Source organism: Cetorhinus maximus, chromosome 8 (genome assembly GCF_964194155.1).
Source record: "Cetorhinus maximus chromosome 8, sCetMax3.hap1.1, whole genome shotgun sequence".
Taxonomy (NCBI): Eukaryota; Metazoa; Chordata; class Chondrichthyes; order Lamniformes; family Cetorhinidae; genus Cetorhinus; species Cetorhinus maximus.
This window is the reverse complement of record NC_135886.1, coordinates 12,921,958-12,946,703: the sequence shown is the minus strand read 5'-3', so window position 1 is coordinate 12,946,703 and position 24,746 is coordinate 12,921,958. Positions and strand designations below refer to the sequence as shown.

General features: G+C 44.8%; 2 protein-coding genes across 3 annotated transcripts in view; both read right to left on the bottom strand.

Moving 5' to 3' along the window:
• The window catches only part of tafa3b (TAFA chemokine like family member 3b), an 88,040-nt gene extending 80,684 nt beyond the window's left edge, over positions 1 to 7,356 (bottom strand). For both annotated transcript variants that reach the window (XM_078546458.1, XM_078546457.1), the window contains exon 1: positions 6,604 to 7,356. The gene's annotated coding sequence lies outside the window, so the exon portion shown is untranslated. The remainder of the gene's footprint in view (positions 1 to 6,603) is intronic.
• Positions 7,357 to 11,464: 4,108 nt separating this feature from the next.
• LOC144683438 (protein phosphatase 1H-like) overlaps positions 11,465 to 24,746 on the bottom strand; it is a 38,398-nt gene continuing 25,116 nt past the window's right edge. Inside the window, exons 5-10 of the mRNA XM_078546450.1 lie at positions 23,621 to 23,705; positions 22,086 to 22,204; positions 20,753 to 20,816; positions 16,682 to 16,789; positions 15,347 to 15,498; positions 11,465 to 13,448 (exon numbers count right to left, since the gene is read on the bottom strand). Coding sequence (XP_078402576.1) covers positions 13,310 to 13,448; positions 15,347 to 15,498; positions 16,682 to 16,789; positions 20,753 to 20,816; positions 22,086 to 22,204; positions 23,621 to 23,705 — 667 coding nt within the window. The 3' untranslated portion in view covers positions 11,465 to 13,309. The remainder of the gene's footprint in view (positions 13,449 to 15,346; positions 15,499 to 16,681; positions 16,790 to 20,752; positions 20,817 to 22,085; positions 22,205 to 23,620; positions 23,706 to 24,746) is intronic.

The following is a 24,746-nucleotide window of genomic DNA, read 5'->3' as shown; positions in this document are numbered from 1 at the left end:
ACAACCTGCTCTGAAAACTCTGCTCGTATTTTGACAGCTATGATAAATTCCACCATAGCAGCTGATACAATCTACACACTCAAAATCAAATAATCGACCACATTCTAAAACAACCCACAACATTGTAAAAAAAAAGGTCAATTTGCCCTATCTCCCAATGTTAACAGATCCTTTAAAAAATTCCAGGATCCAGATTCACCAATAACTAACCAGATCTTCCTTGGGCCATACCCTTTCTATGTACCAAGTTTCTCTGAGTTTTTGAGATATATTGTTTACAAACAGACTAATAGGGGCGAAAACTTTACTGTAATGAGATGAAAATGCAAGCGCTGGAGGCCAGGGTAGAAAGAAAAAATAAAAGACTGTTTTAATCTCACTACCAATGATCTACAAATTTGTTGAGAGACATTGGGAATCACCAGCCTAATGTACAACAACCAGAGCAGTAGGAAAGTGGCTTCAGTATCACTGCAGGTTTATCATCACTGCAATGGGAGTGTTGGAGTGGTCAATCGTCAGACTCATTCATCAATATTGAAGTAGAAAGACCATGCCTGCTCCCCGAGCCCCTGTCCCACAGATTGGTCCTTCACAAGAGTCCGTGCCTGTGAGAGAGAGAGACAGGGAAGCAATTTCTTCTTCCAGCTAAATCCATCCTCAGATATAAATGCACAGCTAGAGAGCGTGTTGGACTTTAGATGCAAATTGTTTTGCTTTCTTGACAAAACATAAATCACTGACAAGTCCTATTTTTATGTAATTGTGACAGGTTGATTTGCTGAGCACTAATTGCCCTGGAGAGAGACTGAGTGGGTTATGAAGGAACAGCAGCATGTTCAAGGTAACAATTCAAACTCTAGTTAACTTCTGTGCACGATTTTACACATCACCATCACACTGTGAATTGAGATCTTTCCTTTTCAACCTCAAGATAAACACAACTTTTTACCCGTCATGGTGATCTATGACCTTTCTTTCTGCAATTATCAAGGTCAGCAATGAGAATGCCCTACATCAGATCAGGAAGTATTTGCAGGAGTACCGAGTATCATACCTAGGCAGGTACAGCACGGGGTTAGATACAGAGTATAGCTCCCTCTACACTGTCCCCATCAAACACTCCCAGGGCAGGTACAGCACAGGGTTAGATACAGAGTAAAGCTCCCTCTACACTGTCCCCATCAAACACTCCCAGGGCAGGTACAGCACGGGGTTAGATACAGAGTAAAGCTCCCTCTACACTGTCCCCATCAAACACTCCCAGGGCAGGTACAGCACGGGGTTAGATACAGAGTAAAGCTCCCTCTACACTGTCCCCATCAAACACTCCCAGGGCAGGTACAGCACGGGGTTAGATACAGAGTAAAGCTCCCTCTACACTGTCCCCATCAAACACTCCCAGGGCAGGTACAGCACAGGGTTAGATACAGAGTAAAGCTCCCTCTACACTGTCCCCATCAAACACTCCCAGGGCAGGTACAGCACGGGGTTAGATACAGAGTAAAGCTCCCTCTACACTGTCCCCATCAAACACTCCCAGGACAGGTACCGCACGGGGTTAGATACAGAGTAAAGCTCCCTCTACACTGTCCCCATCAAACACTCCCAGGACAGGTACAGCACAGGGTTAGATACAGAGTAAAGCTCCCTCTACACTGTCCCCATCAAACACTCCCAGGGCAGGTACAGCACGGGGTTAGATACAGAGTAAAACTCTACAGTTCATGTTGTGGATTCTCACTCTGTGTGAATGGGATGAACAGCAATCCCACAGATTTCACAGAACCCGAGAGACTCTGAATCAGAGATGCATAATTCTGCTCCCTCTTTACTCTTTCTATCTCCTCTCTGGCTGGAGTTTTGGTTATTTGGGTCTCGTTTCCCTAAATGGCATCTTCCACCTTCTGTCTACCCCTGGTGTTAAAAAGCTCTGTCGCAGCTATAGAGTGGGGGTGGGGGTGGGGGGTGGGGGCGGGATTTAGCAGGTTAATCGAGTGCCTGTAAAACCAGTGAACTTGTGATCATTAAACAAGTGCTGTGGAACAATGTTAAACAGAAGCTATCACACTCAGTAACGAACGAGTATTTGAAATTCTGATTTAGAGACATGTCAGTCATTAGCTGTCACCATGTCACATTATGTTCATCTAATGTCATAGCTCAAGATGCGTATGCAAGTGATCCTGAGCAGAAGGTAGAGGTGACAGGAGTCTTTTTTTAGTCTCTGCGAAGCTCTACCTGCTTCTAAAGACCATGTTATGACTTGTAAGGGCTGTTACTGCCACAGAGTTGGCAATGATCTGCCAGATTTATTTCAAAACTCTTAATGCCTTTCTGCTGTTTAAATCGGAAAATATTGATCTTTCCTTCTAGGAAGGGGATGAAGCAGGTGTCCGTCATGGGTGTGGGAGGTGCTGTCGATCAAGCTCGATATCCACCCTAAAATGACCCTTTAGTACTGTCTACCTGTGTCTCCAATTGAAATTCAAGTAACTGCACCTGGCACTGTTTTTCCGGTGAGGTCCAGGAACACTTGCAGGTACTCTATCCCAGCACGTAGTGACTTAGAAGCATCTTGTATTCACCTGGAAGACTGTGTTTTAAAAGTGGGTTTTGGTTTTGCTTTAGAGAAGAGAAGGACCAGCCGCTTGAGAAGGAAGACACCAGCATTTTTTTGCAGTCCAGAGCCAGTCCACAGCCAGAAGTGAATACAAGATGCTCCTAAATCGCTATATGCTGGGATAGAGTAACTCCGAGTTTTCCTGGAGCCCGCCGGAAAAGCAATGCCAGAGTCATTAGTTGTCTCGCGGATCAGCACTGAGAGACTAACCATATAACCCAGGCACCATTTCAAGGACTCCACTGTCTATCCTTTGCCTTTTAACCTTTGACAGAATTCCTCCATTTCTATTTTTATTTCATTGTTTTGTGTGTGTGTGTGTGTGTGTGTGTGTGTGTGTCTGTGTCACTTAGGGTATCTCAAAAGAGTAATTAATATAATTTCATATTCCATACTGTACGTTGATAAACTTTACCTTTCTATTTGACAAGACTGGTTTTAAAATAAATTAATAAGTTTGTTGTTTATTGAAAGAAGCCTAGTTAAAGTCTTTTTTATTCTGGGTGCCATTAGTGAAGGTAAACAATTGGCCACGTTAGTGAGTAAATTAAACTTTTAAACTAATGGCTCGACCTGTGGAGTGGTTGGGCTGGGTCAGCAGTGCACTCCCCCATCCTGCTCAGAACACCATCCAGGTCAAAGCAGCCCCGCTTGATTGGCATCCCATCCACCACATTAAACACTCACTCCCTCCACCACCGACGCACAGTAGCAGCAGTGTGTACCATCTGTAAGATGCACTGCAGGAATTCACCAAGGCTCCTTAGACAGAATCTTTCAAACCCCCGACCGCTACCACCTAGAAGGACAAGGGCAGCAGATAGATGGGAACACCACCACCAAGTCACTCACCATCCTGACTTGGAAATATATCGGCCGTTCCTTCACTGTCACTGGGTCAAAATCCTGGAACTCCCTCCCTAACAGCACTGTGGGTGTACCTACACCACACGGACTGCAGCGGTTCAAGAAGGCAGCTCACCACCACCTTCTCAAGGGTTGGGCAATAAATGCTGGCCCAGCCAGCGAAGCCCAGGCCCCGTGATAGAACTTTTAAAAATGATCTTGTGATCTTGTAACTGCAGTACCGTCTGCCTTAATAGTAAATTTCCTTATGTGAAGACGTATTTTCAGGAATTCCTCGGAGCTGATTCACGCCGGCTGCCCGTTAACTGGGGGCCCCAATTGTGGGCAGCAGACCCTCCCGGGCCCACCTGCCCGCCCGACCGACGAGCGGAAAATCTTCCGCTTAGAGTTCCTGAAACTTGTTCAGAAGAATTTAACTCGATCGGTTTTGTTTGAGGTCCAAAGAGGGAGGAGGCATTGTTGGAACTGGGTCTGGGAATGAGGCGAGTGAAGTGGATCAAACATCAGTGGAGGAACATTTAGGGAGCAGTAGTGGGCACAGCTAACCTAAACCTTGTGATAGTATGGAAAAAGGCCATGAGCAATCGAGGGAACATACTTGATTGGAGGAGGTGGAAGCAAAGATGGAGTGTGAGAAGAGACTGGCAGCTAACATAAAAGCAATTCAAAAAACTTCATTAGGCATCTAAAGAGTGAAAAGGCAGTGAGAGGATGGGTGAGGCTGGTTAGGGACCAAAAAAGGGGCTCTGCACATGGATGCAGAGAGCATGGCTGAATTGGGTAGTTGGCATCTATGTCTCCCAAGCAAGAAAATGTTACTGAAGTGACAGTGAAGGAGGAGGTAGTTGCGACATTAGATGGGCTAAAAATTGACAGAGATGAGGCATTAGAAAGAGGAGGTATTAGAAAGATATTATTAGAATAGATATTAGAAAGGTATTATTAGAGGGGGTAGTAGAAAGAGGAGGTATTAGAAAAGTATTATTAGAATAGATATTAGAAAGGTATTATTAGAGGAGGTATTAGAAAGAGGAGGTATTAGAAAGGTATTATTAGAATAGATATTAGAAAGGTATTATTAGAGGGGGTATTAGAAAGAGGAGGTATTAGAAAGGTATTATTAGAATAGATATTAGAAAGGTATTATTAGAGGGGGTAGTAGAAAGAGGAGGTATTAGAAAAGTATTATTAGAATAGATATTAGAAAGGTATTATTAGAGGAGGTATTAGAAAGAGGAGGTATTAGAAAGGTATTATTAGAATAGATATTAGAAAGGTATTATTAGAGGGGGTATTAGAAAGAGGAGGTATTAGAAAGGCTGGCCATATTTAAAGTTGATTAGTCACCTTGGAGGGTGTCCAGGGAAGTAAGAGTGGAAGTTGTGGATTCACTGTCCATGATCTTCAAATCCTGCTGAGGTACAGGGGCGGTGCCTGAGGACTGGAGAGTTGAAATGGTACAAGTTTGTTCCAAAAAGCAGCTACAAGCTAGTTAGTTTAACCTCGGTAGTAAGAAAGCGTTTAGAAACGATAATCTTGGACAAAGTTAACAGTTACTTGGACAAGTGTGGATTAATTAAGGAAAGAATTTGTTAACATATCACGTTTAACTAAATTAATTGAGTGCTTTGATGAGGTAACAGAGAGGTTTAATGTGGGTAATGTAGTTGATGTGGTGTAAATGGACTTTCAAAAGGCATTTCGAAAGGTGCCACATAATAGCTGCCAGTAAAACGAAGCCCATGGAATAACAGGGACAGTAGCGCAGCAGCATGGATTCTGACTAACGGGGAAGAGAGAGTAGCAGTGCGCAGTTGTTTTTCAGATCAGGCAGAGGTATACATACAATGATATATTAACAACCTAGAAACAGGTGTATAGGTCTGAATTTCAAAATTTGAAAATGACACAAAACTTGAAATGATTGCGAATGGTTTCAGAAGGAAAATGGATGTGCAGCTGAAGGAAATAAACTTGCAGGGCAGTGGGGATCAAGCGAGGGAGCGGGGCTGGGTTGCTTCGTGGGGAGCCGGCACGGACTCAATGGGCCGAATGGCCTCCTTCTGTGCCATAAATGACCATGACTCTAACACACAGACACCTACACATATTCTCCCACTTGCATATGCGCACTCACATTTACACACACACACACACACACACACACACACACGTTTTCACACTCAGGTATACACACTCGCGCTGACAAACATTAGGAATATATTTTTCACCTGGCCTTTCACGTAAAAATGACCTCCTGTCCTATCCAACCTGTCCCACATTGTTATGCTTCATGACACAGACATTCCCCACCCTACCCAGAGCCATGCAACCTCCTTGGGCTCGCAGGTTAAAAACCCCAGGATAACTGGGTGGGGGTTGGGGTGTAGGCAACAGGAAGCTTCACCTCGGAGCCCAGCCCAGGAATTCAATTTGACAGTGGTTTTCGTTCTCTCTTTAACCACGGGCATTTGTTGATTCCATCGTTCATTCATTTCGGTAAATGTCACTCTGCACACTTTCAAAATTGCTAAGCTAAAAGTAAAGTGTAAAAGGATTCGAACCATATTAAATTCCATTCCAACATTGTTCCAGTGATGTGGGCCGCCCATGATTACAGGCTACCTTTTTAATTAACTTCACAAACATGAGCACAGCCTCACACTGAGTGAACAGGTGAGTAGCCAGCAACAATGACTCTGCAAAGGCATCGGGGACAGGGGGGATAGATAGATAGATAGGTAGATAGACAAGGGGAGGAATGCCCAGGTTTAGAAGTTTCTAGAAGTCTCCAACTTTATCCGTATTCAAAAATCCCAGCAACATTGCACTAGCTGTACCAGAGGGAGGAGAATGGGAGAGAGGGGCAGAAGGAGGTGGAGGGAGAGAATGAGAAAGGGAGGGAGATGGGAAAGGAGAAAGAGAGAGAGATAGAAGGAGGGAGATAAGGAAGGAGGGGGGGAAAGAGGGAGAGATAGAAGGAAGGAAGGAATGAAAGAGGGAGAGAGCAGAGGAGAGAGGGGGAGAAGGAGAAAGAATTATAGGGAGGAGAGAGAAAGAATAAACATTCCACTCACTCATCCCTCTTTCAATTTCCCTTCTCCCATCCTTACCTGCTGTCTTGCTCTGAACACGAAGGCTTCAGTGACTCTCCATCCCTTTAAATCCTCCCAACATCAGCAGCACCATCCTGGGCTATTCTACAGGGATGAAGATTATCAACAACGTCGTCCTCTTCCTCTCTCCACTTCCTCTGACTCCCTTCGTCTCATTAACCTGAGGGTAGAATCCCCCCTCCTCAAACGGTGGGTTTTGGGAGGAGAGGGGGGGTGATTGGTTTCTGGAATTAAAAACCTTTTCAAACTTTCAATCTGTCGCCTTTGGCAAAGTCTTCACTTTATCTCCGGGAGAAGGTGACAATTATCCTCACCAAGGAGAGGATGAGGAAGTCCAGCTGCAACCTGGGGTTTATTTGTGCTTAGGTATTTGTTTGTAGATTTCTCTTCAGTGTTGTTGATAAGAGCAGCGTCTGTTGGCACCGTCGGTGTGTGTGTGCTGTTTACTAGAGGAGATAAGCGGCTTGAGAGTCTGAGATATTGTGCGATGTGTGTGATCTGTGGTTAGAGGGAGAGGAAGAGTGATCTGGGCTGGGCAACTCTGCTGCTGCTGTTGTTGCTGATGCTGTCTTTGCTCCACAGAGACCTCATACACAGTGTATTAGGGCACAGTGCCATCCTGAGTCCACCTTGGCAAAGCACAGACAGCAACCGGAATCCTAATAAGAACCGAGATTTAACAACTCAGCTGATAAGATGACCCTCAACTTGTGGGCAGAGGGAGCCTGAGGACAGAACAAATCACAAACACCCCCCCTCCCTATCTCTGTAACCTCCTCCAGTCCCTACACCCTGTGTGTGTGTGTGTGTGTGTGTGTGCACATGCATGGATTCCCTTAAACCAGCTTATATTTCACCCCTTTCCTATTTTTACTTAGTTCTGTTGAAGGGTCATGAGGACTTGAAACATCAACTGTGCTCCTCTCCGCCGATGCTGCCAGACCTGCTGAGTTTTTCCAGGTATTTCTGTTTCTGTTTTTGTTTTGGATTTCCAGCATCCGCAGTTTTTTGTTTTTATATCTGCATGGATGCAATTGTGTGCATCTATCTGCAAATGAAGTCAATGGAACTGAAAATCTGGGGAGGGATGTAAAACGAGCTGCTAATTCAATATCAACTGTTTTACACCATCGTATAAAGGCCAGAAGGGAAAAGGAAAAAAATCTAATAATGCAAAGAGATCTGTGTTTAAAAACTGCCAACTGTTTGAAGAGTTGCTTGTTTGGTGCTTGAGACTCTGCTGCCACTATGTGGTTGTCTTGTGAATTGCTGATGATAATGCACAATTCAAACTCATTACCACCGGCATTGAAGGTGAGTGGAGGTAATATTTTCACCCTGTTAATTAGTCTGTTTGTCTGTAAACAAAATATCTCAAAAATAAATGGACAGATTTCAATGAAACTTGTGAAATAGATAGTGTAGGACACAAGGAAGAAGTGGTTAGTTTTTGGCAAAGATCTGCATCCTGGAATTTGTTAAATAATCCATTAATATTGGGAGTTAGGGCAAATTGACTTTTTGTTGGAGTGTTTGGGTTGTTTTAGTTAGAATGTTGTTGATTGATTTAGACAGTTGTGGATCATCTCAGCTACTAGGGTGGAATTTGTCACAGCAGTCAAAATATGAACAGAGTTTGCAGAGCAGGTTGTTGGATGTGGATTGGCCTGAGGCCTCCTCAGTGAGATGGAAGCTCTTAATTAAAAGATTTCTTTTTTTTCAGTTTTGCAGTGACAGAGCCTCTACCAGGCAGGGAAAAGCCTCAAGGAAGAGCCATGTAATTGTAATAAAGTTGAGTTAACACAGGGTGGTGGAGAAATGCATTTTTATTTCAATCATTCGTTCATGGAAAGTGGGCATCACTGGCTGGGACAACATTTATTTCCCATCCCTAAAAGTGGTAGTGAGCTGCCTTCTTGAACCGCTGCAGTCCCTGTGGTGTAGGTACAGCCACAGTGCTGTTAGGGAGGGAGTTCCAGGATTTTGACCCAGCAACAGTGAAAGCACAGCAATATATTTCCAAGTCAGGGTGATAAGTGACTTGGAGGGGAACTTGCACATGCTGGTGTTCCCATGCACCTGCTGCCTTGTCCTTCTAGGTGGTAGGGGCCGCAGGTTTGGAAGGTGCTGTCGAAGGTGCATTGGTGAGTTGTAGCAATGCATCTTGTGGATGGTACACACTGCTGCCAATGTGCATTGGTGGTGGAGGGAGAGAATGTTTGTGGATGGGGGTGCCAATTTGCTGACAACACAAAACTAGATGGGAATGTGAGTGGTGAGGAGGATGTGAAGAGGCTTTAAGGCGATTTAGACAGTTTGAGTGAGTGGGCAAACACATGGCAGATGCAGCATAACGTGGATAAGTGTGAAGTTATCCATTTTGGTGGGAAAGACAGAATGGCAAGGAATTATTTAAATGGTAATAGATTGGGAAATGTTGATGCACACTGGCACCTGGGTGTCCTTCTACACCTGTCAATGAAAGTAAATAGGCAGGTGCAGCAAGCAGTTAAGAAGGCAAATGGTACGTTGGCCTTCAGTGCAAGAGGACCTGAGTACAGGAGCAAGGATGCCGAACTGCAGTTGTACAGGGCCTTGGTGAGACCACACCTGGAGTAGTGTGTGCCATTTTGGTCTCCTTACCTAAGAAAGGATATACTTGTCATAGAGGGAGTGCAGCGAAGGTTTACCAGACGGTTTCCTGGGATGGCAGGATTGTCGTATGAGTAATTGGGTCAACGAGGCCTGTATTCACTGGAGTTTAGAAGAATGAGAGGAGATCTCATTGAAACATATAAGATTCTGACAGGGCTGGACAGACTGGATGCAGGGATGATGTTTCCTCTGGCTAGGGGTCTAGAACAGGGGGTCACAGTCTCAAGTTATGGGGTAGACCATTTAGGACTGAGGAGGAGGAGAAGCTTCTTCAGAGGGCGGTGAACCTGTGGAATTCTTTACCACAGAGGGCTGTGGGGGCCAAGTCACTGAATATATTTAAGGAGGAAATAGATAAGATTCCTAGACATTAAAGGAGTCAAGCGGTATGGGGAGAGAGCAGGAGTTTGGCCTAGAGATAGAGGATCAGCCATGATCATATTGAATGGCGGAGCAGGCTCGAAAGGCTGAATGGCCTACTCCTGCTCCTATTTTCTATGTTTCTATCAAACGGGCTGCTTTCACTTGGAAGGTGTTGAGCTTTTTGAGTGCTGTTGGAGCTGCACTCATCCAGGCAAGTGGAAAGTATTTCACCACTTGTGCCTTGCAGATGGTGACTTTGGGGAGTCAGGAGGTGAGTTACTCACTGCAGGATTCCTAGCCTCTGACCTGCTCTTGTAACCACAGTATTTACGTGGCTAGTCCAGTTCAGTTTCTGGTCAATGGTAACCCCCAGGATGTTGAGAGTGGGAGATTCAGTGATGATAATGCCATTGAATGTCAAGGGGCGATGGTTAGATTCTCTCTTGTTGGAGATGGTCATTGCCTGGCACTTGTGTGGCACGAATGTTACTTGCCACTTGTCAGCCCAAGCCTGTCCAGGTCTTGCTGCATTTGGACATGGGCTGCTTCAGTATATGAGGAGTAGCGAATGGTGCTGAACATTGTGCAATCATCAGCGAACATCCCCACTTCTGACCTTATGATGGAAGAAAGGTCATTGATGAAGCAGCTGAAGATGTTTGGGCCTAGGACACTACCCTGAGGAGCTCCTGCAGTGATGTCCTGGAACTGAGATAATTGACCTCCAACAACCACAACCATTTGTGCTAGGTATGACTCCAACCAGCGGAGAGTTTTCCCCCTGATTCCCATTGACTCCAGTTTTGCTAGGGCTCCTTGATGCCACACTCGGTCAAATGCGGCCTTGATGTCAAGGGCAGTCACTCTCACCTCACCTCTGGATTTCAGCTTTTTTGTCCATGTTTGAACCAAGGCTACAATGAGGTCAGGAGCTGAGTAACCCTGGCAGAGCCCAAACTGAGCATCAGTGAGTCTACTAAGTGCCCTCTTCATTTGTTTTCAATGCTTTTCTTTGAAAAACATTGTATTTTTTGACAATAATTTGGGATTTCTCAAAAGCTGATACAAGTTGATAAGAGGAGTATAAATGGTGAAAACCTGGCAGAGATCAGAGAACAAACTGATTTCGTACTCAATACATTTATAAATTGCGGCATGGAGTACAAAAACAAGTAGGTTATGATGAACCTTTATGAAATACTGATTGGGCCTCAACTGGAGTATTGCATAAGACTTTTGAGAAGGTGCAGAAAAGATTCACAAGAATGGTTCCAGGGATGAGAGACTTCAGTTATGTAGATAGATTGGAGAATCTGGTGTTGTCTTTAACAGGGATAGGCTTGAGGGGGTGAATGGCTTTGACCTGGTGCTTTGACCTAACACCACACAGCAGATGTAGGCAGAGAAAAGCAAAAATTCTGGAAAAACTCAGCAGGTCTGGCAGCATCTGTGGAGAGAGAAATAGAGTTAACATTTCAAGTCCATACGTACAGACTCGAAATGTTAACTCTGTTTCTCTCTCCACAGACACTGTCAGACCTGCTGAGCTTTTCCAGCATTTTCTGCTTTTGTTTCAGATTTCCAGCATCCGCAGTATTTTGCTGTTATCTAGGCACTGAGAGAACCTTGCACCTCCAGAGCTCATAGAAACATAGAAACGAGGAGCAGGAGTAGGTCATTCGGCCCTTCGAGCCTGCTCCGCCATTCAATATGATCATGGCTGATCCTCTATCTCAACCCCGTACCCCCGCCTTCTCCCCATACCCCTCGACGCCTTTAGTGTCCAGTCTGATATCTACCAACTCCGTCGCATAGTAACTTAAAGAGGCAGTAGAACAGGTTGTGGCTCTTTATTCTTATTCATAACTATATGATTATAGATATTATTCACAATTGTTCATCTGCAACAGCTTCTCCTCACAGATGGAAAACTAACGTCATGAACCAAAATAACAAATTTAGCACTGGAAAGAGATCCAAAAATACATAGAGGGGACTTTCGTTCCCTTGGATGGTGTACAGGGTTCCACACAACTGACGCCCGACCTACTTCAGTCTGCCAAGATCTTCTAAAGGTTCATTATTTCTCATATAAGGACAAATGTTAGTAATGCATGAGGCCAGCGTACAAAGTGGTTTCATCCAGAAAGTTGTTCGTTCCCAGTACTAATCAAGGATTTACACTTTCACACACAAGGAATGAACAGCATTGGAACTTGAGGTGGGGTGAAGACACTCGAACAATTATTTAACAGTTAGATGCTGCCCTAAGGCAGAGGGTTCAACTGGTTAAATGTACTAGAATTAACTTCACCGATAGTTAGCTTGTGAGGTGTAAGCATTAAAGTGGTCAACGGTTTAAAAACAAAAATGGGGACCATAGGGTTCCTAGTTCTAGTTCAAGGTATAAAAGCAAAATGCTTCAGAAGCTGAAAATCAGAACAGGAAGGTGCTGGAAACGCTCAGCAGGTCTGGCAGCACTTGCAGAGAGAGAGAAACAGAGCTACAGTTCCCAAGAAGAGCCATTCTGGACTTTTTATTTCTGGTTGAGGTCTCCCTGGGGGGTATATCCCATATCTGCTGTCTCCAACTACCCTGTCTTTTCACAGCCTTTTCCCTCCATTCCATATTTTGATAGCTTATTAAAGTGTTGAAAGAAATAGAAAATTTTATTGCCCGCTATGATTTTTCTCCCAGGGTTATGTTTACAGACCTGCCCCAAGAGCTTAATCCTTAATACTGGCTTGCTCCAGGGCAATTCTGGAGGGTCAGCAACACCAACTGGGTCTGCTGTCTGTCTCCAACATTTTCTGTTTTTATTTCAAGTTTATAGAACATCTTATTTTTTTATTTCATAAACATCTCTCTCTCAAAGGCTGGAAACCAGAGGTTAAAAATAAAAAGGTTGGTACAGGAGGTCAGTTCGAAATCTCAGCTCTCACTCGGGGACAGGATGATCATCCAAGTAGGCATTGTACCCGGATCAGGGGCCTTGCCTGGATATGATTTTGGCTATTGGGTGCAAAACCTCCTACAAACAGTATTCCTCTGCAGGACCTACAGGCACAAGTACCCTCAATTATGCCAGCTGTGGTTTAGTGGGTAGCACACTCACTGACAGTTCGAGACCCACTCCAGAGACTTGAGCACAAAATTAAAACTAACACTCCCAGTGCAGTACTGAGGGAGTGCTGCAATGTTATAGGTGCTGCCTTTTGGATGAAGTGTTAAACTGAGACCCTTGTCTGCCCCATCAGGTGGACGTCTCCCATAACGCTATTTTTGAAGAACCGGGACTAAAATTCAACCCTCAACCAACATCACTAAAAAAAAACAATATATCAGGTTATTTATAGCATTGCCGTTTGTGGGAGCTTGCTGTGCACAAAGTGGCTGCCATCTTTCCTACATCACAGCAACGACTACATTTCAAATGCACTTCCTTGGCTGTAAACATTAGCTTTGAAACATCCCATCCCGAAGTTGTGAAAGGTGCTATATAAATGCAGGTTCTTCTGATTCGGTCAATGCCCCTGCTGGGGAGGTTTATATTTTGAGAGGATAGGGGAAGCTTATTAAGAAGGAGCAAAGAAACATAGAATCCGCCACAGGGATTGGGTGGGTGTTTAGAAGCAGACAGCTCCATTGTCAGCCTTTACAGAGTTCCAGACAGTCCAGCAGCAGCTCACGTATGACCATACAGAGGGATAACAAAGACAGAGATGTCATCGCCCGAGCCCAGCCTGTCCTCGGACATCCACCACCCGTGTTCCCTCAAGGTTCCGCGGGATCTCACCACCAGGTCCTGAGCAGCCAGTGTGAACCTGCGGAGAGAATGGCACACAACTATATAAAACGTACAGTAAAGGAACAGGCCATTCAGCCCATCTAGTGTGCGAGGGGCGTAAGCACCAGCACAAGTTTCCTCCCGTTGCATTGACCTCATCTCAGGCTTTCAGAATATCTTTTCCTTCCCTTTTCTCTCTCGCGCTCACCCAGCTTGCTTTTGAAAGCGTCTAAGCTATTTGATTCGAGCACTGCCCGCAGCAGTTCAATTTCTACACTAAGTGACTGTGCTTCATTGGCTGTAAATCGCTCCGGAGCATCCCGAGGCTCTGAAAGGCACTACATAAATGCAGGTCTTCTTTCCTCCCAGCGGAATTGTTACATTGCTCAGGTGAAGAGAGGCGGCTTCAATCGGCGGGACACTGAAGACTGGGATGGTGCCAGGGGTGGGGGCTTCCAGTTGTGGAGAGAGACGAGAGAAGCTGGGACTGTTGTCCTCAGGATAGAGAAGGTTACAGGGAGAGCTGGCAGAGGTGATTGAGATCGAAGAGTTTTGATAGGGTAAATAAGGAGAAGCTGTTTCCATTGGCAGGAGGCTCAGAAACAGGAAGAGACGGATTGGAGATGATTGGCAAAAGAACCGGTGGTGGGGTGGGGGGGATAGAATAAGAAATGAGCAGGTTGTTCTGATCTGGGATGTGCTGCCTGGAGGGAGGTGTTGTGGAAGTAGATTCAATATTAACTTCTAAAAGGGAGTTGAATAAATACCTCAATGGTAAAATTGGCACGGGGGGTGGTGTGGGGAAAGGTAAGGCGGTGATTGCAATTAATCGGACAGCTCTTTGAAAGAGAGTTGCCACAGGTGTGGTGAGCCAAATGGCTTCCTCCTGTGCAGTATGAAGCTGTGGCAGCCTGTAATTCTAATGGGTTGCAAGGAGCCTCACGCTTTATGTGAGCATTTGCCAGGCACTGCTCTCTGATGCCGGGAAGATGCCAAAGTATGAACCCTATCTGTTAGGCAAAGGTGTTTAGGGTTACAGAGAAAAGGTGAGTAAATGGGATCAACCACGATCTAAACGAATGAAGGAACAGGCTTGAGGGGCTGAATGGCCTCCTCCCGTTGCTATGCTCCTAAATGGGTGCACAGTTAAAACAAAACCTTAAGCAGCTGAACTCTGATGTAAGAACGCAAGGTGAAGCAGAATATTTCTGCCGGTTAGATGATGTAGGGCAGTGGACAGGCTGAAACACCGAAATCCAGGGGGGCACATGGAAATAAAAAGGAAGTTGTGCAAAAGGTTTCAACAAACTTGCATTTATATAGCGCCTTTCACAACCTCAGGACATCCCAAAGTGCTTCCTAGTCAATTAAGATTTTGAACAGCAGTCACTGTCTTAGGAAACGCAGCAGTCAATTTAAGCACAGCAAGATCCCACAAGCTGCAATGACACAATGGCCAGACCATCCTAGTAATTTTCATTAATGAAAACCAAATCTACTATTAGAAAATTGTCAGTGAGGACATCGGCAATGATGCCTTCCTTTGGATGAGACATTAAAGCGACGCCCTGTCTGTCTCTTCAGGTGCGTGTAAACGATCCTATGACCCGACTAGAAACAGAATGGGGAGGTTTCCTTGGTGACCCGGCATTAACATTTATCACCCAACCAACATCACCAAAGCAGCATTACTAAGGTAATCTGGCCATTGCAACTTCTGGGATCTTGCTGTACTTAAATTGACTCCTGCGTTTCCTAAGATAGTGAATGCTGTTCAAAAACCTCTGACCAGGAAGCGCTTTGGGACGTCCTGAGGTTGTGAAAGGCGCTATATGAATGCAAGTTTGTTGAAACCTTTTGCACAACTTCCTTTCTATTTCCATGTGCCCCTGGATTTCCGTGTTTCAGTCTGTCAGAGAGATCAACTCCACTAACCTGTTCGGATCGTCAGGCTCGCAGTCGGAGAGGACGGAGATGACCGTGTCTGCTACCTCTCGGTCCGAGACTACATCCCACAGTCCGTCTGTCCCCAGCACTATCACATCATTCACTCCATGTTCATGCTTTGTAACATCATACACTTTCACCTGTCAAGGGAACAACTGAGGTTTGCTTTTATTAAACTAACGCCCGAGTGACATCAGTTACATAGTACTGACAGCGCAAAAAAAAAACAGGCCATTCGGCCCAACAGATCTCTGCTAGGGTTTACACTCTACACATATACTCTCTACTTCATCTCATCAAAACAGCCTTTATCTCTCATGTGTTTATCCAACTTTCTCTAGATGAAGAATTCTTTATTGGATTTATTAATGACTAACTATTATTTATGACTTCTAGTTTGACTCTGTGCCTAATCCATGCTCTCCCTGTATATAATACAGGTAGGCTATAACAGAAGGGTCTTGCTGAATTTATATAAGTCACAGACAGGGAACAGTTCTATAAGAGCTGTGCTGGCTCTTCCACCATAGCACTGAGCCCCGATGGCGTGCAGTAGGATAGGGGGATTTGCTCTGTTCCATGATTGAACACAGCCTGAGTGAGGTGGAGTGACTCTCAGGGATACAGAATGAAATAGTAATGCATACATCGGGAAAGGGGTAGATTGGGGTTGGGATTGGTGGTGCATTGTGGAGAGGGGGGCTCTACTTTTGGCCCACAGAACAATCTTTTGTTTGTTGAAACAAAAATGCTAGTTTAGATTTTTTTTTAATTCGTTCATGGGATGTGGGCATTTATTGCCCATCCCTAATTACCCTTGTTCAGAGAGCATTTTAAGAACCATTGCTGTGGGTCTGGGGTCACATGTAGGCCAACAGATTTCCTTCCCTAAAGGGCATTAGTGAACCAGATGGTTTTTTACGGCAATGGTTTCACAGCCATCATCAGACTTTCAATTCTAGATTTTTATTGAATTCAAATTTCACCATCTGCCGTGGTGGGATTCAAACCCGGGTCCCCAGAGTCCCTGGGTCTCTAAAATACCAGTCCAGTGACAATACGACTATGCCACCGCCTCCCCTTAAATAACTGAGCCAGAAGACTCTATAAAATTCTGATCAGCGAAGCTAATGGAACTCACGCCATGATCAACCCGTTGCTCAGTGTTTATTCTACACCCTCTTCAGCCTAATGTTGGACGAGAAACAAAAAACCCTCAGTCGTCTCAAAGTCTCTCTGCATCTACTGGATAACCCTGAAGCGACTAACTCCTTCCTCCAGAAAAGGTTGGCATTTTTGATAAGTACCGTCGCTGGCTCTCACCTCTGGTACGCAAGACAGGAAAGGTTTGATATGGATATTGGAACAGTGCACTTTCAGGTTGTGATCTCCCAGCCCTCGAGTAACCCCAATGGTTGCCATGACACGAGCCTGGGGGGGGACAATGTCAATAAGTCAATGCCTCATTAATTCACATTTACCAGCGTAAACCCCAAGAGGCTGTGCTAAATATGTTGCTTGTTCTTTGACTTATGTAGAGGAAGTGTTACCTTTTGCGATGTTCCCCAACACTTTTGGCCAGACAGTAGTTTTGCATAAACTGGGTCTCATAATAAACTGAAACCTCGTCTGCTGCCTACTAGATAGCATTCCCAGGTTCAACAATGAAGCCCCTGGTCCTGGCAAACTGCCCAACTTGCAGATCCCCAGGGGTGCTCATCACATCCTCCCTCACTTCCAAAAAGGGGAAATCTTAAACAAAATTTGCCGAGGTCATTGTGTTATTTTTCAAGAAAAGAGAGCAAGGCTTTGTACAATCCGGGCTCTTTCTTTTGTCCTTAACAATGCCCATCGGAATTTCATCCTAATTTACCAAACAGAAAAGATAGCTTAATTAAACCAAAACAGAATTTGACCAGCTGCAGCTCGCAGTTGTTAGGTATTTCTGTTCAATATAAAACACAACGGCTTAATTTTATTGGTGGGCTTCACAGGCATTAGTCAAGTGTTAGTCTCACATACTTCAATTTCAATTGGTAGTGCACAGGCTAAACTATTGGATCAGGCATATTTACAGGTACAATCATAAACAATCAACAAAAAAAACAAGCAAGGGTCGGAAAACACACCCATCAAAACAAAAAACAACACATTTTTACCAGTCAGTACTCCTGCCACCGAACATTGATCACTGGGTGCGCAGATTAAACAAATTGGCTACTCGAATGATACCAGGATTGAGGGGCCAGTTATGTGCAGAGACTGGAGAGACTGGGATTGTTCTCCTTAGAGCAGAGAAGGTCAAGGGGAAGATTTAATAGAGGTGTGCAGATTTATGACAAAAGCAAAATACCGCAGATGCTGGAAATCTGAAACAAAAACAAAAATTGCTGGAAAAACTCAGCAGGTCTCTTTCGTTCTGATGAAGAGTCATACGGACTCGAAACGTTAACTCTCTGTCTTCCTCTCCACAGATGCTGTCAGACCTGCTGAGTTTTTCCAGCAATTTTTGTTTTTGTTGCAGATTTATGAGCAGTTTTGATTAGACAGTGAGAAACTATTTCCCCTAGCAGGAGGGTCAGGAAGAAAGACCATGAAGAAAGAAGGGGCTTCAGTTCATGGGGCAGTGGTACCAGTACTCAGGAAAGAGGAAACTATTCCTTTGGGATGGTCTCCACTTACACAGGGCTGGGAACAGTGTCCTGGAGAATTGCAGAACTAACTGGGGCATGGGGATGGGTGAATGGAAAATCATAAATCCAAAGAGAAAAGTCAAGAACAGCGTCGTGATGTGGGCAAAAACAAGACAGGAGAAGGCAAGGAAGGAACAGAGAGTTTAATGGTAATAGTGCATCAGCAAGTCAGGCCCATGCAGGGAATAGTAGTGAAAAGAATATAAAATTAAAGGCTCTTTACTGGAGTGCGCAGACTACCCACAATAAAATAGATGAACCAGTGGCACAAATAAAGATAATTGGTTTCCATCAAATCAGCCTTTACAAGGTTTACACGGTTACAAGTTTGGGAAATAAATATTCCAGGCTACATAGCATTATAAAAAGACAGGCCAGAGGCATTGGTTAACAGGCAAGAGGCAAATAAATGAGTCACTTTCAAGTTGGCTGGATTTGACTAAGGGAGTGCGGCAAGGGTGAGTGCTGAGGCTTCAGCTATTTACAATCTATATTAGTGACTTAGACAAAGAGATAGAGAGTAATGTATCTAAGTTTGCTGATGATACAAAGTTAGATGGGAATGAAAGCTGTGGGGAGGACACAAAGAGGCTGCAAAGAGATATAGGCAGGTTAAGTGAGTGGGTAAGATGGCGGCAGATGGAGTACAATGTGGGAACGTGTGGGGTTATTCACTTTGGTCATAAGAATAAGCAGCAATTTTTTTTGTAAATGTTGATGTTCAGAGAGACTTTGGTGCACTTGTACAAGGAACGCAGAAAGTTAGCATGCAGGTACATGCAAATTGGACATTGGCCTTTATTTACAAGAGGGTTGGAGTACAAGAATAAGCAAATCTTGCTACAATTGTATAGGGTTTTGGTGAGACCACATCTGGAATACTGTGTGCAATTTTCTCTCCATGTTTAAGGAAGGATTCAATTGCATTGGAGGCGGTACAGTGAAGGTTCACTAGATTGGTCCCTGGGGTGAGAGGGCTGTCCTATGATGAGGCAATGAGTAATTTGGGCTTATACTGTCGGGAGTTTAGAAGAATGAAAGGTGATCTTATTGAATCATAAAAGATTCTGAAGAGGCTTGACAGAGTAGACACAGATTGTTTCCCCTGACTGGGGAATCTAGAACAAGGAAGCCCAGTTTCAGGATAAGGGGCTGATCACTTAGGACTGAGCTGAGGAGAAATTTCTTCACTCAAAGGGTTGTGAATCTCTGGAATTCTCTACCCCAGAGGGTTGTGGATGCTCCGTCATTGAATACAGTTAATATTGGGGTAGACAGATTTTTGGTTTCTCAGGGAATCAAGGGAAATGGGGAGCAGGTGGGAAAGTGGGGTTGAAACCCAAGATTAGCCATGATCATATTGAATGCAGAGCAGTTTCGATGGGCCGAATGGTCTACTCCAGCTCCTATTTCTGACATTTTCCAGAGAACACAGATTTAAAATAATTGACAAAAGAACCTGAGAGAGGGGAGGAGGAGAAACATTTTTTAATGCGGAAAATTCTTATATCTGGAATTAACAGGCGGTGGAAGCAGGTTCCAAAATAACTTTCAAAAGCGAATTAGATAAATACTTGAAAAGGAAAAAAAAACAACAGGCGGAATGAGACTAATTGGATAGCTCTTTCAAAGAGCCAGCATAAGCACAATGGGCTGAATGGCCTGGTTCTATGATTAGGTTTTCCTATGGACTCTTAATAAGGAAACAGGGTCCTCTGAAATGAACAACTGAGCTTCTCCACTTTGTAGATCTAAACCACGTGGTGACATAAACCACATGTCTAGCCTCTTGAGTCTGCAAACAATTAGCAACAGGAGCATGCCCACGTCACATCTTGGAGAATCCTTGTATGTAACCAAAATGTTGCTTTCTCCATTCCATCGCTGTGAATTGCGGTTACACACTCAAGAGCTCAAAAAGTCAGTCACGTGGTTAATGTTTTAAAGCGGAGTGAACAAACCAAGATATTAACAGTTTGGAAACCTGGGAAGAGAGATGTTAAGCAACGGTGCTCAGACCTTGTGAATGCGTTTTCCTGAAGTTAATCATAGTTGCCTACATTACTGATAATCAATCCACAAACGTCAAATAAGATGTTCCAGCCATCAGGTTAACTATATTAATTGGATGAGACATTAAACCGAGGCTGGATCTGCCATTTCACAGCAGATGCAATGAATTGCTACTTAAAGATCAGTATCCTGACCAAGATTTATCCCTCAATCCCAACAAAGAGATTGTCTGGTAATTTTATAGAATGTTACAGCACAGAAGGGGCCATTCAGCCCATTATGCCTATGCTGGTTCTCCGTAAAAACTGTCGAATTAGTCCTATTCCCCCTGCTCTTCCCTCACAGCCCTGTGAACACGCTTTAACAGCTTTCTTAACTTGTACTGCACCTTCAAAGATTTGTGTACACAAACCCGAGACTTTCTATTCCTGCACCTCTTTAACATTGTACCGTTTAGTTTATACACCTACAGCAGAGAGATTGTGTTCTCGCTGTTATGCGAGAAAACCAATACGTCATTGGCTGTGAAATGCCTTTGTGGTGTTCCGAGGATGTGAAAGGCACTATATAAAGGCAAGTTTGTTGTTTCTTTCATACATAGGCCTGGGCCAAACACATGCGGAGCGGGTCTCTCCAGGACTTGTGTGATTTATACTGTTCGCCAACTGGTTTCTGTTAAATCCTTTACCTTTTTACCTTCACCATACACCAACGGGAACTTCAGATCATCCTCCTCTATAGTCTTGTAGGCCCTTTAGGAAGAAGGAGGGAGGGAGGTTGTAATAAACATGTGATTAAATTAGGAAAGATTCATCTGCGTTAGACGGTAATGTGCTAAAGGATAAAATTAGAGTTGCTGCTGTAGACGAGTGTCTGAATTTTTGCAAGGTTGGAAGACTCTCAGAATCTGAAAGCACAGAACAAACACTACTTGGCCCATCATGCTTGTGCTAGCTCTATGAAAGAGCTATCAATTAGTCCCATTCCCCAGCCCATCCACCCATTGCCAACCCCACCTTGTTCTCCCCCCACAGCCCTGCAGTGTTTTTTTCTTTTCAAGTATCTATCCAGTTCCCTTTGGAAAGTTATTATTGAATGTACTTCCACCGCCCTTTCAGGCAGCACATTCCAGAACATAACATCTCACTGTGTAAAAAAAAAACGTTTCCTCATCTTGCCCCTGGTTCTTTTGCCAATTATCTTGAAGGTGTCTTTTGGTTACTGACCCTACAGCCAGTGGAAACAGTTTCTTATTTACTCTGTCAAACCTCTCATGATTTTGAACAAATCTATTAAATCTCTTATTATCTTTTCCTGCTGTCCCAGCTTCTCCAGTCACTCCGCATTCTCATCCCTGGTCCCATTCTGGTAAATCTCCTCTGCACACTCTCCAAGGCCTTGACATCCTTCCTAAAGTATGAAGCCCAGAATTGGGTCTAACCAATGTATTTTTTTTAAAAGGTTTTGTGTAACTTCCTCGCTGCTATTATCTTCAACATCAGGTCACCTTGAGTAAAATAGAACAAGGGACAGACCTTATTGGCACTTAATCCTTTCTCAAGCCTCATCATCTCCCTGAATTTGTTACTGAAGGACAAGGTGTGAATCTATGAAGACTCACCTCCCGTTCGTTGCCCAAAGCTGTTCCTCCCCAGCCTCGCTCTTCACACCTCCCCTTTTGTCCGTCTCTCCATCAGGACCTTGCGCTCGAGTTTCCACCAAGACTCGAGGTTTGAGCATATTCAGTGAGATGCACTGTAGTAGGGACCCTGCTTAACCTAACCCTCACCCCAAAACTTTCCTGCAGATTTTTCAACTCCCATCCCACCCTCTGAGGCCTTCCTGCCACCCCATCCACCCCTCCCCACAAACACGCACAAAGACACTTGCCAAGAACAACACTTGTGCTTGTCCCAACTCACGATCATCCCCCTTTCCCTCCCCCCACCCCCCAACCCCACAACCCACCAACCCTTCCCCGCCCCCAATTACTGGTCGATGATGGTAATGTGGCCTCTCACCAGCCGGTCATGCTGTAATCCCGAAACAACATTTTACGTCCAATTTCCCGATGCTGGATTCTCCTGGGAAATTCCAAATGTGTGAACTCGTTTCCAAGGAGATGCGGCTGTAAATATCCCTAAACAATAACAACATGCATTTAAATAGTGCCCTCAACGTACAAAAGCATCCCAATGCGCTACACAGGAACAATTATCAAACAAAATTTGACACCGAGCCACATAAGGTCATATTAGGGCATGTGTCCCAATGCTCGGTCAAAGAGGTGGGTTTTAAGGAGTGCCTTAAAGGAGGAGAGAGAAGTGGAGAGACAGAGATGTTTAGGGAGAGAATTCCAGAACTTAGGCATGTTTGTCAATGGTGGAGTGATTAAAAATCAGTCAGGCTCAAGAGACCAGAATTGGAAAAGCGCAAAAATCTCGGAGGGTTATAGGAGGTTTGAGAACAGGGAGGGACGGGGCCACAGGGGGATTTGAGAACAAGGGTGAGAATTTTTAAATGGAGGTGGTATTAGAAGGGGACCAAAGTAGATCAGCGAGCACTGTGGGTGATAGATAAAGGGGATTTGATGAAAGAAAAACACACGCGCACAGATTTCCAAACCTGTGGCTCTCACACAGTCTACAGCCACAGGACCGAGACAGCTGGACAGATAGACAGAATGTAGGTACTGAGGGCAATTCCTAGGCTGCAGTGAATTGGGTTGACTGCTTTGAGTGTGCTATAAACTGGTCTTTGGGGGTAGGGAATAACTCCTGATGACTAACCAGTTCTCTCTCCAAATTGAATGAAAAACATGCATTTACAAAGCGCCTTTCATGACCTCAGGATCTCCCAAAGCACTTTATGTCAATGAAGTATTTTTGAAGTATAATGACTGTTGTAATGTAGGAAGTGCAGCAACCAATTTGTGCACAGCAAGCTCCCGCAAAACAGCAATGTGATGATGACCAGGCAGATCTGCTTTCTGTGACGTTGGCTGGGGAACAAATACTGGCCAGGCTAACGGGAATAGCTTCCCCTGTTCTCCCTCAAAATACTGGCTGGGGCATTTTGTTTTCAAACTAGTGAGGGATCCCCTCTGACAGGGCAGCACTCCCTCAGTACCGGCACTGCTGCGCCAGCCTTCACTCCTGTGCTCAAGTCTCTGGAGTGGAACCTGAACCCACAACCTTCCGCCTCAGTGGCGAGACGGAGCTACACACCGAGCCCCAGCTGACACACGGCCAACGTTCCGGAACGCTACTCGACTCGGCAAGGCATCACGGCTTCCACTTCCGGGATCCCGCCCTCACTCTTGCCCATCGCGGCTGGAACTGCTGATCCAGGAGTAGGAAATCCTGGTCATTCATCAGCAACCGAGGTGGGAGGGGGGAGGGGGGCAGGGAAAAGTGTGAGAGGGAGAGATTGATCAAAGGGATGGTTAGATCCTCCTGTGTCCCCATAACGTATCCATCAAAAATAAAACGGAAGCTTATGAAAACGCAGTTCTATACAGAAGGCGAAATTGGAAGGGCAGGAAATATTTCCTTACTAAATACTGCAGTCTCTGCCGCTCCGATTCAGGAGTGAACTCATTGGACAGGGGGATAGTTTCCCCGTTACGGATTAAAATGGCCCTGAAATTAAAAAGGAAAGCAACGAATAACGTAACAAATTTTAAAGATGTGTAAGGCTCAGGTTAGACCATCAGAAAGTTGCTCTTTTCCCCAGGGAATCCCGAACCTCTTGAACAGGCGCTGCCGCGCGGTGGACACCAACGGACCCGAGTTCCTTCGACCGAGAGCCGGATTGGCATCTCCCTCTGAGCCAGGCATCAGCTTGCAGAAGAGCAGGAACTATCAGGCCCGAGGGATCTACTGGACTAGTTTTGATCAATTGTGGGGTGGCGGGGGAATCAGAAAGGAATTTCCCAGATTATTTTCATCCACGAAGTTAACATGGGATTTTTATCTGGTACTTTTTGTCTCTCCCAGACCACATGATTCCCATGTGGGATGTTTTTGGGGGCGGGGGGGTGGGGTGAGTGGATATATTGTGGCACACAACACATCACAATTGTGGAGGACAGGCTGGATGGAGCAGAGAGTCTTTAACTGACCGTCCATGGTTGTAACTTAAGTATTTCACTCCGGCCACCAAAATATTCAGCAATTTCACCAGTAATTGGCAGATTTTTCACAGTGACATACATTTTAAACTCACTGGCAAATCCTTTGAATGCATAGGATTGCACAAAGGTTGCACTTATTTCTCATGCAGGCAAATACAGCAACCATTAGTTAGCACAGTCAGATCCCACAGAACGTAGGTGGGGAGATGACAGCGTAGTGGTAATATCATTGCACTAGCAATCCAGAGGCCCAGGCTAATGCTCTGGGGACATGTGTTCAAATCCCACGCTGCTGGTGGGATTTAAATTTAACTAATTAAAGCTGGAATATAAAGCTCGTCTCAGTAATGCTGACCATGGCAACTGTCATTGATGGTTGTAAAAACCTATCTGCTTCATTTAGAAAAGGAAATCTGCCAGTCTGGCCTACATGTGACACCAGATCCACAGCAATATGGCTGACTTTTGTTCACCAGACTGATTCCTGGGATGGCAGGATTGTCGTATGAGGAGAGGTTGGGCAGATTAGGCCTGTATTCACTGGAGG